The sequence below is a fragment of the Xyrauchen texanus genome, chromosome 1, assembly GCF_025860055.1.
Source record: "Xyrauchen texanus isolate HMW12.3.18 chromosome 1, RBS_HiC_50CHRs, whole genome shotgun sequence".
NCBI classification, from domain to species: domain Eukaryota; kingdom Metazoa; phylum Chordata; class Actinopteri; order Cypriniformes; family Catostomidae; genus Xyrauchen; species Xyrauchen texanus.
This window is the reverse complement of record NC_068276.1, coordinates 54,831,799-54,849,701: the sequence shown is the minus strand read 5'-3', so window position 1 is coordinate 54,849,701 and position 17,903 is coordinate 54,831,799. Positions and strand designations below refer to the sequence as shown.

At 41.2% G+C, this 17,903-nt stretch overlaps 1 protein-coding gene across 1 annotated transcript in view; it reads right to left on the bottom strand.

Annotated features, from left to right (window-relative positions):
- LOC127634562 (zinc finger homeobox protein 3-like) overlaps window positions 1–17,903 on the bottom strand; it is a 191,462-nt gene that overhangs the window by 124,472 nt on the left and 49,087 nt on the right. Inside the window, exon 2 of the mRNA XM_052114206.1 lies at window positions 1,441–4,528. Within this exon, the coding sequence (XP_051970166.1) occupies window positions 1,441–4,492 (3,052 nt within the window). The 5' untranslated portion in view covers window positions 4,493–4,528. The remainder of the gene's footprint in view (window positions 1–1,440; window positions 4,529–17,903) is intronic.

The window sequence follows — 17,903 nt, the reverse complement described above, 5'->3', positions numbered from 1 at the left end:
TTGTCAATCGTACATATAGCAACTTTAAAATTCTAAAAAATAAAAAAATTATAAATTATTGTGGTGATTCATAAAAAATGAAAAACAAATCAGAAGAGATGTGATATGTCATCTCAACCCTAAATACAGCAAACTGTTCCTAAATAGTTCTGATTCTACACATTCATGCTTTGTTGTGTGACTTTCAATATATGTGAGTGGACCGAACATTTTTAATTGTTTGTGTAATGACAACACTGTACTTTATAAGCCTAATGCCATGTCATTTCTTCCCTGTAATATGCACATTGAACATTCTCTCACTGGAAAATGAAGCAAATGGCTAAAAGAGGGAGGATAAAAAAAAAAAAGAATTAGTCACGGCAATCAATTCCTTTTTATGTCTTTGAGCTGGCAACAGTTTGAGACAAGTCTGTGAAAATTGTGGGCTTGTAGCTGGCACGCTATAGTCTCCGCTATGCTGCTGAATTACGCTCACTAAGCCGTTTTGACCATGCCAAAATGTATAGCTGCAATTACAAAAACAGGAAAAAAGTAGTTGCATAGTAATGACATGAAAACAGCTATGTGAAAAAAAGAAAAAGGGGCAACAATAGGGTAAATTTTCCAGCCAAAGTGACACAGATAGAATGACATAATGTGTCAGCCTTCACAAAAACACATAAACTATTCCAATCACTTTGGTTGTTAGACCGAGCATGATAGCTGTGTGTTATAGCACCATGCCATTATCTCTGGAAAGCTAGACACTGAAACAGTTGCTACTGACTGCTTCTGAAACTGTAAATCAGTTTAAATACCTCACCTTAGTGACAGTGATGTCACTCAAGTCAATTCTTTTCAGTACAGAACATCACACACAGTTTGTTTTCCACACACTGTGTTGAGTGGTCCTTATCTCTCTGCATATCAACACTTTCTGCCCTTCAAATACAATTCAGTCTTCTTTGCATCTCTTCTTTATTTCTCTCTCTTTGCCTCCCTCACACACCTTTTCAACAGTTGTTTAAGAGGGTGAGTGCATGTTAAACAAGGCAGGTGTGCCTGAAGAAAACAGGCAGAGACAGAGAGCCAGCTTGGGGAGAAAATAAAGTGTTTGTGGCTGCATTTGTATGGGTGGAGACAATGAAGTAGCAAGAGTGAATATGGAAGTCCCACATATGGAAACAAAAGAGAATTACAGCATGTACAATTAAAATGATTGAATTGGCCATGTTTGTATTGGCAGAGATAATGATGTAGCAAGAGTGAACCTAGAAGTCCTTTGTATATGAAGGGAAGTAAAACTACAGCAAAAAGAATAAAAAAAATCTATTCCTGTCCCCCTAAGTTAAGACCAGTAAATAGCACAAGACCAAATAAAAATATTTCTCAATAATATAAAATGTTCAAAACAGGTTATATAATACGTGTTAACTATATGCATTTTAATCAACTCACCTAGTGCTGGGGCCAGGGCCGCCATGTTGGGGTCCAGATGAAAACCTCCAAGTAAGAACTGGGCATCAGCTCCAGAGGGGTCCATCTTAGGGCCCGGTGGCAGACTCATGTTCTGGGTCAAGTAGTACTGGTACAGCTCAGCCTCTGAAGGTGATGGCATGGCCCCAAAACCAAGCCGACCATGCTGCATTTGGGTCATGTTCTGTTGTAGCAGCATCATATTGTGCATATGTTTCTCACTCGTCATGTGAATGCGCAGGTTACGTGCTACATTGGTCTCATAGTCACATACCTCACACCTCCAGGTGGGCTTACTTTTTGGCTTGGTAGGTGAGGGCGTACCACAGGGCCCTGCCATGTGGGTGGAGGACTGGGTTGGGTGGTGGTGGTGACTAGGGTGATGGCTGCTGGCCTGGGTAGCAGTGGAAACAGGCACCACCCCACCAGGCGCATGCCCAAACACCTGTTCACCAGCAGTTGGAATAGATCCTCCATTCTGTATTGTCTGCATGTTGTTAAGATGCTTGTCAGACTGCATATGAATGCTTAGGTTTCCTTTGGTGGTAGTGGAATAGTTGCACACTTCACAGCGGAAGGGCTTGTAGCCACAAGTGTAGCTCTCCCCACGGGCTAGACGGGGATGGCTCTGTCCGCTGCTGCAGTACATACAGGAGCCTCCAGAGTCCGGATGCTTCTCCTTCATATGGGCCTCCAGGGTCTGCTGGTATTTGTAGTGCCAGTTACACTTAGGACACTTCAGTGTCTTGCACGAATTACGTGAGTGCATCATGGTCATATGGCCACCCAATGAGCGTGAGGAGCCTAGGACTGTATCACACTTTGGGCACTCCACCCCGCTTACTCCATTGCCCCCAGCCCCATGGTTCTGGGTGCATTCACCCATTCCTGACATGTCACAAGCAGCTGCATGATGGGGGTGTGTGTAGGCATTGGGTGAAGGGTGTGGGTGGTGGTGATGGTGGTGAAGGTGGTGGTGGAGGAGGGCAGTGCTGTCCTCCTCTCCCTCTGCTGGGCATTCATTTGGTTCAGGAGCTGTGGCACTATCTCGATTGGCACTTTCCTCAGCAGCGGCATTGGAGGCAAGAGGGGAGGATGTGCTCGCAGAGGAGCAGGCAGCCCCGTCCTCTTCACCCCCACTGCCGATGGCTGCCACCATTGCCATGGGGACTGTGGACCCCTGGCAGTTAAAGCTCAGAGGGAGTTCTGAAGTCCTCCCCCCACCATCTGCAGCTATCCCCTCCTCTGACCCCCTGATAGAGGAAGAGGACATGGAAGCAGAAGCTTTGCTGCTGTGTGTGGGGCTGGCTGCAGAGAGAGACGCAGAAGGCTGGAGAGCGCTACTAGGCATTAATAAAGGAGATTTGGAGATGCTTTGGTTTGAAACAGCCAGTTCCCCCACAAATAAGCCCCCGCTGCTACTTCCACTACAGGCCACCCCATGGCCTTCATCCTCTACCTCTTCTTCCTCTTCTTCTAAAAGAAACTCCTCCTCTTCCTCTGAGGCCATATCCTCACCGGGAAGGAGAGCCTTACTTTCACAGGATCCTGCATCCCCATCCTCCCCTCTATGAGTCCCCACTTTCCCCAAAAACCCCTCTGTTCTCCTACCCTGCATCTTGGACAGAGTGCTGGAGTCTTTGGCTGGGCATGGGGTTGATGTAAGGGAGGGTGGTTTAGGGCTGCCAAGGCCCCCAAATGTGAGGAGAGCTTGTTGCTGGAGACCCAAATCAGAATCGTTGTTTAGGAGGCTCTCACTTCCTTCACTACAGCCTCCCCCTTCTAAATGAACCCCACTGAATGTGCCATAAAAGCTCTGGCCTGAGTTCATAGCTACCAGGTTGGGCGTTGGAGGAGAATTCTTATTTTTTGGTTCTAGGAAGCTAATGAGTGGCTCTTTGTCCTTGCCAATGCCTTGTATAATGGCTGATGCATGCTTGTGGCCTAAAAGCCTGCGTTCATCCTCACACAGGGTCAAGCGATGATCGTGGACTGCGTGAGTGACAAAGGAACGTGCGTAGCCAAAGGACAGTTTGCAGAGGAAACACATGAGGATAGGCTTGCCTTTGCCATACAGGGCCAGGCTGTCAAATTTAGAGAAATCCACATTGTTGGGAACATCTTTGGATACGCAGGACTTCTTGGCAGACCCGTCGCTGTTCAGGTAATCCTTGTTGCTTTTGTGCCGCACATCAAAGACACGGAAACTGTGCAGGACAGGACTGAGGCCTGCCAGGGTTGAGGTATTGGGGAAACCTTGGTCTGAGGAGCCAAACCATTTTCCAAAAGACGAGGCTATATGGAACGTGTTGATGATCTGAGGGTACACAGAAGAGGAGGTCCCTGCAGGTTCCCCTGGCTTTCCCCCACTTGGAAGAGAGTTTGAGGTGAGCAGGCCTGTTTCCATGCTCCCATCACTTTGGATCAGCTGACTGAGACTCTCCACAATGTAGGCAGAGCCATCGGGCTGGTAGATTATCTCTCCCGCCAGGTTTTCCACATCACTACTCTCTTCTTCCTCCTCTTCCTCTCCTTCACTCCCACTCTCTGTGACTCCTCTCATATGGGAGGGTTGTTGCCGCATGAGCATGGGCATGCCCCCTGCACTTGGCACCATGGGTACACCAGGGAAGGGCTGCAGACTTGGGAAACAGCTGTCTATCTCCATTTCGTCCAAGTCTTCCAAATCTTCGTCCTCTTCTCCACAGCTCACTCCCTCTTGCTCCTCCACCTCTATTCTCTCTACTTTAGGGTGCAGCCGTCTGGTAGTGGAGCTATCGCTGGGAGCCTGTGACAGTGTTTGTTGTTGCTGATGCTCTCTCACAGTCTCGCGGGGTGTGCTGGGGTTCTGGAGATAAGCTGGGTGGGGTGCAGAGAGAGACAAGTGCTCCAAGGAAGAGGGCTGGTTACAGGATGAGACCTGTGCGTTAGCGTGATCGTTCCAGGGCTGTGGATAGAGCTGCTGCTGGGAGGTGGCAGAGGAGCCAAGCCCATCGTCTGTCCCAGAAACCACGGGAGACTCACAGCTTTCCATGCTGATGCCTACATGAGGCGTTCATCGCATCCAAGCCTGATGAGGAAAAAGACATGATTAAAACTCTGCTTATAATGTATAATGATATTAAAATACACAAGACATATTTAATGCTTTATTTTCATTGTTTCTATTCAAGCTAATGATCAGTCTTGCAATGCTGAACATTCAACCAAACATACAAAGTATTTTGAGAAATGGTAAAGCTATGTATAAAGAGAGAGAGAGAGAGAGAGAGAGAGAGAGAGAGAGAGAGAGGATCTGCTTAATGTATAGTAGATTAGATGAGAAACAAAAGTGTGAGATCTAATATTGGACAATGACAGAGTGCTCATTAGGTTAGATTAGGTACTTAAACAATACCTCAGACAAGCACTAATAAGGCAGCTCAAATGCCTCATTCTGTCATATCAGCCAGTTACCATCTTTTATCTAGACCTTCCACACAATACCCAGAGTCTGCCATGTTCTAAAGCCTGCATACATCTTTTTTTCTTCCTTTTTCTTTTTAATTAACGTTGGGTATGAGAAACAGAGTAACAGAACAACTTAATGGATAAAAAGGCTCCATTGTGCCACTAATTAGACACAGTGAAATATGCCATCAGCACACGATCCATCTGACACCCGCAGAAATAATTGAAGGTTTACAGAAATATATTAGCTATGCTGTTTTAGGACCTCCATTATAGAGAGATCCCACACACAGCACATAGTGCTCAAATAGGTGATAGTTCAATATATGCTAGAGACACACTATAGATGAGTTCATATGAATACAAGCAACAAAGAGCCAAGAGCAGGCCACAATTTCAAACAGGCAAGGAGATAAAATGATAGCCAGAGATACTGCTGAGCTAATAATTTTAATAAAGGGATGCAGGCAGTATTGATTAAAGGGGGCAACCAAACTGAAACCAATAACTCTTGGCCTGCCCTTTCACCCTCCATTGCTGAATATTACATGAGCAAAGTTTCCCGGCAGCACGCTAACCACCATGTCCTGCCTGATTAGCACATTCACTGCCTCTACTTGATTTATTTACTTATTTACTTAGGGATGCAAATTTCAGCAGTCTTGTGTCTGCAGTCCCACCCCCACCAAATGTATTACATGACAGCGCTTGGCTGGGAAGATTGATCATGTTTGACTACCTCTTCATGAATATCTGATGAAAATTTGACAATAACCTACCCCCCCCCCCCCAAACACACACACACACAAACACAGCCAAATAGTGATCAAAATCACTATTTGAGCACATACTGCCTCCAAACAATGGGCATGTTTTTCTAAATATCTTCTTTTGCTGTTGTATATTGCTATTTTCTTAATTGTGGTTTTATTCAGCACAAATTTTACGTGTAATAAATTAACATTATATTTACAAAAATAATGTGCATTTCATCAAACTGAATAGATACCCAATATAAATAATTTGATTGCAAGTGCTCTCTGGCTTGTCCATGGCAATATTATTTTTTTTATCAAATATGCAAGTCAAATTTAACATATTAGAGAAAGTGTCCAAAAATTCCATTCCAGTGACCGGTTCCTAGTGCCTACTCTACAACCTACAGCAACATTCCGAATTTGTATGTAATAGAGCGCTCAACGATTATGACTAACAAGTCTGGTGATCTCAAATGGTCAGTCTTGAAAATTTGCCATGATATGCATTTCATTTGAAGCAATTGAGATGGCTTCCTTTAAATAATTAGCCAGTGTTACAGAGTGGCGGCCCAAGCCGTCTGCTGCTTCCAGAGAAAACAGGATTGCCCTTTAAAATGGAGATGGTCTAATTCAATAACCTGCAGTGGTTACTGATGGAATAGGATTGTCTGGAGTCTGCCAGTCGCAGATGGGCGGGCAGATATAATGCAGTTTGTCCGCTAAAGGTCTGCTTCCAAAGCGACACCTGTTTAAGAAGGGAAATCTTTAATCTCTACCCTTCACTAAGGAAGGCCCAGACATGCAAGCAGATGCATCCTCAGTCAACTAAAGTAAATACGCATTAGGCCGCCCTCCCACTCAGTACAACAGCTCTCAACAATCCACAAGTGTGGATTTCTGTAATGCCAATGCAGAGAATTCAAACACTCCATAACCTAGCACAATATGGACGATATAACCTGGGTAAGTTATATTAGACAACATGCATGCATGTTTTCATTTCTTTCCAGATAAAAATGATTGGGACAGAAGTGTACCAGACCTAGCTTAAGCATACTAAGAGTTCTTAAACTAAAATACAATATTAAAGTTTGGAAGACAGTTACTGCCCCACTGATGAGCTATAGAGGGACAGAGATGGTCTTTTCTGTAAATTTAGTATGGTCACCAACTACTTTATGTGGTTTATCCTGATTTTTCTCCACTAACATTAAGCAGAATAGAAAACATTCACCTCACCCTTCCAAACAAAGTAGATAAGGTTTATAATGATAAAAAAAGCACAAATAAAGAACACTGTCAAACACAGGGTCTGGATGTAATTTAGAGGGGACAGAAAATTAGATACGTTTACATTTATGGGCCCTTTTATTTGTTGAGATTTAGCGGCTGAACAAGGAGGGAATTAAAGGCTAAGGACCAAGTCTGATTTTAAGCACGCACAATCACCTGCCCAGGGGCCAGACTCCCAGAGGCCCAACGCTCCCTACTCTCTCCTGGGGAATTAACTCCTGCTTGGCCCCAGCAAAGAACCGCCACAACCAACCCCCAACACAACACAATATCCTTCAAGCATCCAGAAAAAGGCTTCATCATCACCTCCCAGTGGTCTGCATTGGACCCTGCTTTTGTGTTTTTTCCTTACTCTGCCAGATCTAGCCATCACACAGGCTGGCCACTCTAGGGTTAGGGAGCTTATTGAAAAATCAATGGCATAAATGCTAGGCAAGTAACAGGAAGCTGTGGGAAGGGAATGTTCCTATTGATAAAGTAGGGCCTTAAGATATTGCACAAGGGAATGTTTTCATTAAGGCTCAGAGAGGGTAAACAGGGTTCATCTCTGAGGACTGTCCAATTAAATAAAAAAAAATATATGTGCCCTAATCGCAGCTTCATTTTGTGTGTTTTGGACTTTTTGCCACTTTGTTGGATTTTGGAAAATTTCACAAGGAGGACTCAAACTCATGTCACCTGCATGGGCACTAAAGCACAGTGATTCGATCAGATGTGCTAAACATTAGGCAAATTACAACATGTCCATTTTTCTTTTTTTTAGTGAAGACTGTTTTTTGTTTTTTTTAGTCAGCATGACATATCTTATTGTATGTAAAACCTTTACAAGTTTGAGACAGAGGAACACCCTGATCACAGAAATGTTATGGAGCCCAAACGCACACTTAATTCTCTACAAATCAAATAAGCACAGCATTTGTGTACTGTTATATTATCATTAACCTACATAGCATTTATTTCAAAAGAATAAAATATTTAATTTCCTAAATGATTAATAATGGCATCAGTGGCTGCTCATGACTCCTGTATAATTCAACAGCACTACTGTGGAGGTATCACAGTTGGCACTTTGAGTCGGCACCATTTCTTTTTTTTTTTCAGCTTTATTAGTGAGTAAATGTAAACAGAGTGGACTGAAACATTTTCCACCTCTTCCATATACTGAACATTTACTGTAGACACAGCGACACTTCAGTGGAGTTGCTGTGTCAGAAGGCAAAAAGTCACCTCAGGTCGATGGCACTCTGGCTGTAAACATTACTTCCCGTAAAATCAATGATCTTTAGTTCAAGCTATCAGTCTGTGCAACAGAAATAGCAGTGGCAGTGTTGAGAATGAGGCTGTGGAGAGAGGGAGAAAGACTGATAGAGAGAGTGAGAAAGAGCGGCATGGCTGTGAGTAAGAGATGAGAGAGCAGAGATATCTGTGGCATGCTGTTGCAACTGTGCACAGCTGTGCTGCCAATGCACTGCTAAAAACTGGACTATACACTGGTTCCTAGCTAAAACAATTACACCCATCTCAATCTTCTGATAATATTCAATATATCTCTCTAAATATTTTTATATTTGCTTAGAAATGGCCAGTGTTTGTTTGTTTGTTCTTCAGAGGAACCATCATTTCAACAAAAAAAGCCAGGAGACAAGTCAAAATTAATTTTTGTGGTAATGGAAGCCTAAGCGAATATTCTCGCAGAGGACTTGTAGTAGCATTACATCATAAATTTTTTTAATTCCGGAATCTCATCCAATCATGATCTAGCCTATGCCTTATAAGGTCCCACAGATGTGTCTCATTGCTCGTATGGTGGGAGTGGTGGTGGCGTAGTGGGCTAAAGCACTGAACTGGTAAACTGAAGGTCGTCACCACAGCCACCACCTTTGTGTTCTTGAGCAAGGCACTTAACTCCAGGTTGCTCCGGGGAGATTAAGGGCACTGTAAGTCGCTTTGGATAAAAAACATCTGCCAAATGCATAAATGTAAATGTATGCTGCATTGCTTCACCCACCACCACCCCAACACCACCAGTTTAGGTCCCATTCTGTTGTGGAGGTAGCTCCTCTACCCTGCCGTCATCACCTTCCGGCAGGTTCTGATGGTTTGAGCTAGAATTCTGATGCTGAAACGTAGGACAGGGCTTATGCCAAGGGAAACAAATCTATAACTAACTCAAGTTATTCCATACCGTTGAGTTCAAATCAATATTATGCCACAGATGCTGTTGATTGAAGTTAACTTTTATTGAACCCAGAATATTCTTTTCAATGCACAGTAAAAAGCTCAGTAAAATCCTTGGGATATTGCTAAATGTATACATTGCAAGCAAAATCATCATGAAAAATATATTGTGAATATTCAATACATTAACCAGCATGCAACTCTTCTATTAGTGTGTCAGGAGCCCTTTCATCCTGCATTCTGGCAATGTTTAATATATTATGTTTGTTGTGGAAATAGGAGGTACTCCTCTGTGACTTTATGTAACAGTAAACATCTGCAAACTCATCTGTTACTAATTGGCCTCTGGTCTGAACGCAGACGAATTGATTCCGAGGTATCAATAGCGCTCTCTGTTCTAGGCCCTGAAACTGAATCTTGGTGATAATTTTCGCTCTTGGGTAACAGCATAAGATCTGTAAATGCAATCAATTTAGCAAAACAAAGGGAACATATATATGTCCCTGACAAAGCATGTATGATACAGCATAAAGTCACATTTAGCTGAGTTTATTCAGCCGATGAAATATGGAATGGGTTCAAAGGCAGCTGATGGGGAGTCTGTGCGGAGCAAAGTGTCTCATCACTTTTGGTTAGTGTGAAAGAAACAGGCTCCACATGTGTAATTAGAAGTGGTTAATTAGCTGTGGGTTAATTACTCAGTTCGGAGGGGAAAGCTGGCAAAAAGAGCTGGTGGGGTGGTAAAGCGAGGAGAAAGTGGCGAACACGCAGCAGGAAGCTCCCAGTCTCCTGCCAATTAGTAGGCAGCATGGGGGGCTTGCGTTGGAATGGGCCCAGGAGTACAAATAAGCTTCATACCAGCCCACTCACATCTATGGAGCTAATACCACACTCAACATATCCACATTACTCTATTAAAAATGCATACTATTAGAGATTCCCTGCTCACTGTTGTTTTTGTTAAGCACCACTTCTCTTTTGCCCAAAAGCTACTCTTTTCTTCCTGAAATTGAATGTAAAAAAAAAAAAGAGGAAACCTTTTTTCCCCCTCAAAAACTTTACATGACCTTGGATTAGTTGAAGAATGTTGACGAAAACAAATGCTTCTTTAATTACACTTTATGATATATGCAAAACAAAAAAAACTAAAAACATGGTATTACCATGGTACCAAGTAAATACCATAGAGTATGTCACAGATGTGGCCTGGTGGGTATTGCACGTGCTTCGAGATCATCATGTGACACTAGTGACTATTCATTGTCAAATAAATAGGCCTAAAAGGCAAAAAAGCCCGAACAAATTATGATGCATTTAGCAGACATTTTTATCAAAAGTGACTTACAGGTGAAACTCGAAAAATTAGAATATCGTGCAAAAGTTCATTAATTTCAGTAATTCAACTTAAAAGGTGAAACTAATATATTATATTGACTCATTACAAGCAAAGTAAGATATTTCAAGCCTTTATTTGATATAATTTTGATGATTATGGCTTACAGCTTATGAAAACCCCAAATACAGAATCTCAGAAAATTAGAATATTGTGAAAAGGTTCAGTATTGTAGGCTCAAAGTGTCACACTCTAATCAGCTAAACACCTGCAAAGGGTTCCTAAGCCTTTAAATGGTCTCTCAGTCTGGTTCAGTTGAATTCACAATCATGGGGAAGACTGCTGACCTGACAGTTGTGCAGAAAACCATCATTGACACCCTCCACAAGGAGGGAAAGCCTCAAAAGGTAATTGCAAAAGAAGTTGGATGTTCTCAAAGTGCTGTATCAAAGCACATTAATAGAAAGTTAAGTGGAAGGGAAAAGTGTGGAAGAAAAAGGTGCACAAGCAGCAGGGATGACCGTAGCCTGGAGAGGATTGTCAGGAAAAGGCCATTCAAATGTGTGGGGAGCTTCACAAGGAGTGGACTGAGGCTGGAGTTACTGCATCAAGAGCCACCACACACAGACGGGTCCTGGACATGGGCTTCAAATGTCAAACGCCTTACCTGGGCTAAAGAAAAAAAGAACTGGTCTGTTGCTCAGTGGTCCAAAGTCCTCTTTTCTGATGAGAGCAAATTTTGCATCTCATTTGGAAACCAAGGTCCCAGAGTCTGGAGGAAGAATGGAGAGGCACACAATCCAAGATGCTTGAAGTCCAGTGTGAAGTTTCCACAGGCTGTGTTGGTTTGGGGAGCCATGTTATCGGCTGGTGTTGGTCCACTGTGCTTTATTAAGTCCAGAGTCAACGCAGCCGTCTACCGGGACATTTTAGAGCACTTCATGCTTCCTTCAGCAGACAAGCTTTATGGAGATGCTGACTTCATTTTCCAGCAGGACTTGGCACCTGCCCACACTGCCAAAAGTACCAAAACCTGGTTCAATGACCATGGTATTACTGTGCTTGATTGGCCAGCAAACTCGCTTGACCTGAACCCCATAGAGAATCTATGGGGCATTGCCAAGAGAAAGATGAGAGACATGAGACCAAACAATGCAGAAGAGCTGAAGGCCGCTATTGAAGCATCTTGGTCTTCCATAACACCTCAGCAGTGCCACAGGCTGATAGCATCCATGCCACGCCGCATTGAGGCAGTAATTAATGCAAAAGGGGCCCAAACCAAGTACTGAGTACATATGCATGATTATACTTTTCAAAGGGCCGAAATTTCTGTATTTAAAATCCTTTTTTTATTGATTTCATGTAATATTCTAATTTTCTGAGATTCTGAATTTGGGGTTTTCATAAGCTGTAAGCCATAATCATCAAAATTATATCAAATAAAGGCTTGAAATATCTTACTTTGCTTGTAATGAGTCTATATAATATATTAGTTTCACCTTTTAAGTTGAATTACTGAAATTAATGAACTTTTGCACGATATTCTAATTTTTCGAGTTTCACCTGTATAATGAATTCAAATTCTAAATGTTATCAGTAGCCAAGATCCCTGGAAATTTAACCCATTACCTTGTTGTATCACAATGCTCTACGAGTTGAGTTGAGCTAAACCACCAAAAATGAACATAGGAACATAAAAATAACATGGTATATTAATATGATAAGTATATTATAGTTTTGACAAAAAGTACTATGGTAGTATTACCATATTATACCCTCACTGTACCATGGTACTGCCACAATATGATATTTAAATGGTATCAGGTTAAAAAATGCTATTCTAGAATTGTAAAATAGCTTCTCTTGGCAGTCGAATGCTGAGTTTCTCACTTCTCTTTACAAAACTTACAGGAAAGTAATAGCACATTATTTGCCTCCACCTTCCCCAGTGGTTGGTTCAGATAAAGCTTTGTGTTGTGTAAGTGCATAAATTAACCCTGGGATAAAGGTATTGATGTATAATCAGAGATGGGTGATCATATTCGTGCTGCAAAAAGCCCTCCAGTCACCTCCAGGCACATTGAGAGCTCACAGCATGCTCCACAACACAGGAGGGAACAGTGGGGAAAGAATACTTATTTCTCCGAAAGCACAAGAACACGTGCATTTGCCTATTTTCCTATCATGAAGAAAGTTCTGCATTTTCATGCACCTGCCCGTACATTCTAAAATTGTGAATAAGCTCATTTGGAACAAACAATTAATTACAGGATGTGTTTTCCACACGCATACCCAAGGCATGTTTGAAATGCGTTCATTGCAACCTTCTCAGATAAGCCAGAGAAAATCAGCAAAAAGTAGTCTTACTTGAACCTTGCATGTTTATGTGAAACATCTTATGCAAAAGACTTTTGCACAGTACTGTATGTATGTGTGTATAGTATATATATATATATATATATATATATATATATATATATATATATATATATATATACACAAATTTTTACACGTACATAGAGTATGTGCATATAATATCAATATACTGTATCATATACACATGTGTTGTGTATATATAAGAATATGTTACTTGTGTGTGTGCCGCGTGTTAGTCAAAGCCAGCTTGGCCCAAAGGCTTTCATTTTCATTAATTATCAAATCTCCACTATTAATAGCTCAAGGAAACTGCTCTCTCTCCTCTCTCACAAGGGTGAGACAGATTGATATACAGACAGACAGAGAAAACGCAAATACGTGTATCAAAGGTTCGAAGAGAAAAATGCAAACTACATGGATTTACGAGCACCATGCTTATCTGTCTTGTGCAGAAGAAGGTGGCTGACAGAAAGACTGAGTTCTATCAACATCTTAATAATGAGGCCACCACCACTGATTTATTATACTGTACATATAAGAAATTTTACATTTCATCTGATGTAAGGATTTTGTATGCCCTCTTAGTCACACCCCCCCGCCCCCAACCACACACCCCCCCCACATTCACCGTTTCATCTCCAACTCTCTTTCTGAGTTTGCAGTTAAGGCAAGTCGACCGCAAACACGGTTGTTAAGATGATCAATACCATTGAAATATTAAACCTGAAAAAGCTGCATTATTGATTGTAAGTCCGATGATAAAACTGTTCATTATCATAATCGCTGAAGCTCCATATAAACGGTTTATGAGAGGGACTTCAGCTGTGCACAACACTGGGACACAGGTCGAACTGAATTAGTTTTCAATAGCAATACACAAGGCCCTAAAGAAAGCATTATATCAGGGACTGAGGTCTATATATAAGGTCCTTTGTCATATTTGTCCTCCCTGTGGAGAAGTCATAAAGGATTATTTGCGAGTATTGCTACGATATTCTCTTTAACTCTGCGTTCAACACCTGAGCTTCTCTCAGGAATCACTGTCATGGCAGGCTGAATAGAGCTTGGATAACCTGCCTCTAATCCAAGGTCTTTTTAACTAATCTGGAAAACAAATACCTCAGTAGTGGCCTAGTCCCGCACCTGGTAAAACAGAGCAATGGGAGAAACAGCACCTGGAATTAGCCAAATAACCTGTGTAGTGCATTCTTAAAGGAGCAGGGCGCTAAGAGTTACAGGCTGGCAAAAGTGGAACAGAAACATTTAGGCAGAGTAACCGCAGCGAGGCCTGGTGTGTTGTTAAATGTTTAAACCCGTGGAGTGTGATATGATCCCTCTGGATGGTATGGGAGGGCAGACTAAGGAGGAAACTTGAGCAAAGTGTGACAGCAGTTCAGGAGTGAGAGCTGGAAAGCATCAACGGGGGAGAATGAGCTATGAGAAGACACAACCTCCTACATGTCCTGCTCTGGCCCTGTGTATTCAAATAGAATCTGAGGATCTAATACCGGCACAAAGGCACAAACACGGGGGGATTAAAGGGTGTCCCAGTGAAACCATTCTGTGGAAATTATTTATTTGCTATAATTTGTCAGTGGGATATCCTGGATAAATAATTAGAGGCTTGCTTTGAAGACCCTACACTGCAACTCCATTCGCTCTCCACTTCACATTTGATAAAGTCATTAATGACAAAGATTTGGAAAGAAAAGTACAAATTCTCTCTGGTACACAAATACTTCTTTTATGAGTTCTGGCTCAAATTCCTCTCTGCTTAGTTAAATCTCTTATCCTGGGAAAGAGCTGTGCTCACTTTAAGCAATAAACCACGAGGGAGGATGGCTTTCTACAGCACCCCACCAACCCCCTTTAAAGAATTATGGAGTGTTAATAAAGTACAAGGAATAATGTGCTCTTTGGAGAAACAGAGGGAAGCAAAGGTGGTGTTTTGCTGGTGTTGAATGTCCGGACATTTAAGGAAAACAAAGAGAAACAGGAAAGGCAGGCCATTCAAAATGTGGAAGTTTGTGGGACTCCCAGGGCGAATTAAAGGGATACCTACTGGGATACCTACTGATGGCACTAACTCTTAATGCCCGACTATTCTCGCACAACAGCAGAGTACATCTCCAATTAGATACCAATGCTGCCACTTACAGACAGTCTATTTTTATGGGACACTACGGAAGCTAAGCAGGCTCATTTTCAGCTAAATATAAACCAAAGAGTAGTTGACAGCCGTAAAGCTTCATTTTATACAAAGACCAAATTGTTAATGTTAACATTATTATTTTCTAAACTACACAGTACCAATCCACCTGCAGATGGTTCGCTTTGTAACAACTTTCATTATCTAAATGAATCGATCGGTTTGCGGTATGTAGACACTACTAATAAATCAGAACCATAACATGCGGTATATCGCGTTATGTAGTATTCACCCTGAAGTACTTACGAGAAACAAGGCCAAGGAAAAGCAAGTGCAGTGGCATGGATTCTTCCTAAGCAGTGTTGATATTTGTAACACTCAATAGTGCAAGAGCGAGAGAAAAACACAGAGAAAACAGGTAGTTACGTGTGTAACAAAGTAGCCTCGAGGCAGGTGCTGAAAGATAAGTTTTTATGTATTGTAAGACTGAATAACAACAGAACAATTTGCAAACAATATCTAAAGCAACAGACACCCAAATCAGATCTATAATATAAAATATTTATTTTTTTTTTTCATTTTTTTTCATGCACAATCTATTTTTTTCTTTAACTAGTACAACATGATCTACCCATTTCCGTTTAGATCTCAAAAATGGGAAAACAGGCCATGGAAAAGCTTGTCGATGGTCTGTAATCCTCAGGGGTAAAATGTTCACTGCACACCCTCCAATATTTGAGAGTATATAGGGGTGTATTGATATCCAGGTTCAGCGTGATAAGCCAGAGCTTCAATCTCTCATGATCATGTATAGGCAATCGATGAAAAGTGAATATATTTCCCGGCGTGCATTATCTTTGGGGTTTCCGAAGGTTGAAGCATCCAGGATACACACAGCAAACAACCATTTTGAACAATACACTTACGTATATAAATACAAATCTACAGCAAAAACAATTCAGCTTTTGTACAGCGCTCCTTCTCTTGTAAACAATGACGCGCTTCCTGCCTCCTCGTGACGAGTGACCTTACCTACAAGCTTATGTCATCCCTCTCACGCGTCACAGAGCTGTACTGAAGCGAACATTTGAAGTTAAAAAGCATATCATTATTGTTTTGTTTCTAAAAAATAATCAATCGTTTGGGTTCAGAAGAACTTACTTTGTTGTGTGGATTATTTTGATGCACTCTAAATATGCATTTTGGACCGTCAAAAATGGAGTACATTCACTTGCATTGTTTAAAGGAGGAGGCTTGAAATCTTAAATTCTGTTTTGATGGAGAAAGAAACTCAGATATATCTTGGATGGCCTGAGGGTGAGTAAATTATCAGCAAATTTTCATTTTTGGGTGAAGTATTCCTTTAACACTGTTAATAATTTTTTCACATGAGGAGACAGACATTTCTCCCTTAGGTAAGCCAAAGTTTTATATTGCGTCTGTGGGGAGCGAGACATGCAGCTGTGGCTTTAACAACAGACTCGTGTTGAGCTTTGACTAATAGCATATTTTACAGATAGACCTGCAGTTTTATTCAGTAAATGAAGTTGTCTGGATTCGCAAATTTTTTTTTTACCTGTAATAATGGCCATGAACTATCAAATATTTATCGGAAGTGGGCCATTGCGAACTACTTTTTTAACAATCATCACAAAATCTAATTTACATGAGGAGAAATATCACATTCCATTCAAATGGTAATTAAATTACACAGAACAGAACTAAAACAATAATTAGCAGAAAATAACTTTCTTAGATCATCTGGATTTGGTCAGATTTATTGAACAGAATGTGTTTGTGCATCCGTCCAATGGACATATTTTTTACTTCATAAAAGCAATATTGCAAAATGATTGTGTTGATAAATAGGTTTTGAATGTGAATTCAAAGTTAAGCATGTAGCATGTTCCGCGTGTCGAGGAAGGGCTCAACTTCTCTAGCGCCTCTGGACATGCAGCACCGCAATCGCATGAGCTTACCATGTGTGTGTATCCGGTGGGTCTGTGAAAACTGGATTTCATCTTGTCAAGTGCTGTTGCATAGCTGAAGTGATCTTTTTTTAGGTCCTGTATTGTTTGAAATCTCGGTCACACAGCTCACATTTCTCACACAGCTCACATGTCATTATGTGTTCGCACCCTCATCCGTGGACTGTGTTACTTCCACCTTATTTGTCGATTCCGCAATTTTGTAATCAAGGATTTTTTGTAATCGAGTAATGAGTGGAGGCCAAGTTTACAAATTGAAAAATAATTTGATTACATTGAAGGGCACACCAGAGATGTCCAACCAATAGAATCAGCAGAAAAAAGGTGCTCAACCAATCAGAGGAGGTGTCACGCCTATCAGCAAACAAAAGATTCCTAATCACCTACAGACAAAAAAAAACTTCTAGGAAAGGCTTCAGGCATAAGTAATATCTGTAAAACCTCAATAGAGTGCAACAGTACAAATACCACTCTTTTTTTTCAAAGTGGAACTGATTTTTTATAATAAACCTTTAAAAACAGGCCTACCATGAGCTCCAAGGTTGTTAATCTTATATGCTTCAAAACTGTAAATTAATTTATTCTACACTTCATGGGATTGTTGTTCATTCTCCCATTAAAGACTATAAGTACACAATCTTGAACCCATGTCTTTTGGTCTGTTTTTTAAAAAAAGTTTTGCTTCAAATCAAAGTGTGTACTCTCTTCAATGAAGTACTTTATGAAATCAATAGGAAAATACTTCCAGAACCAAGATGGCAAAAAAGTTGATGGGCATTGTTGCATTCTTAGACTAAATTTTAAACTAAAACTAGATTTAAAAAGGGAGCCAGATCCAATTTTTACAAGCTAATTTGTGAGGACTGATATATATAAAAAAAATAATCAGACAGACAGCTCGCTAGAAAGACGAAAGAGAC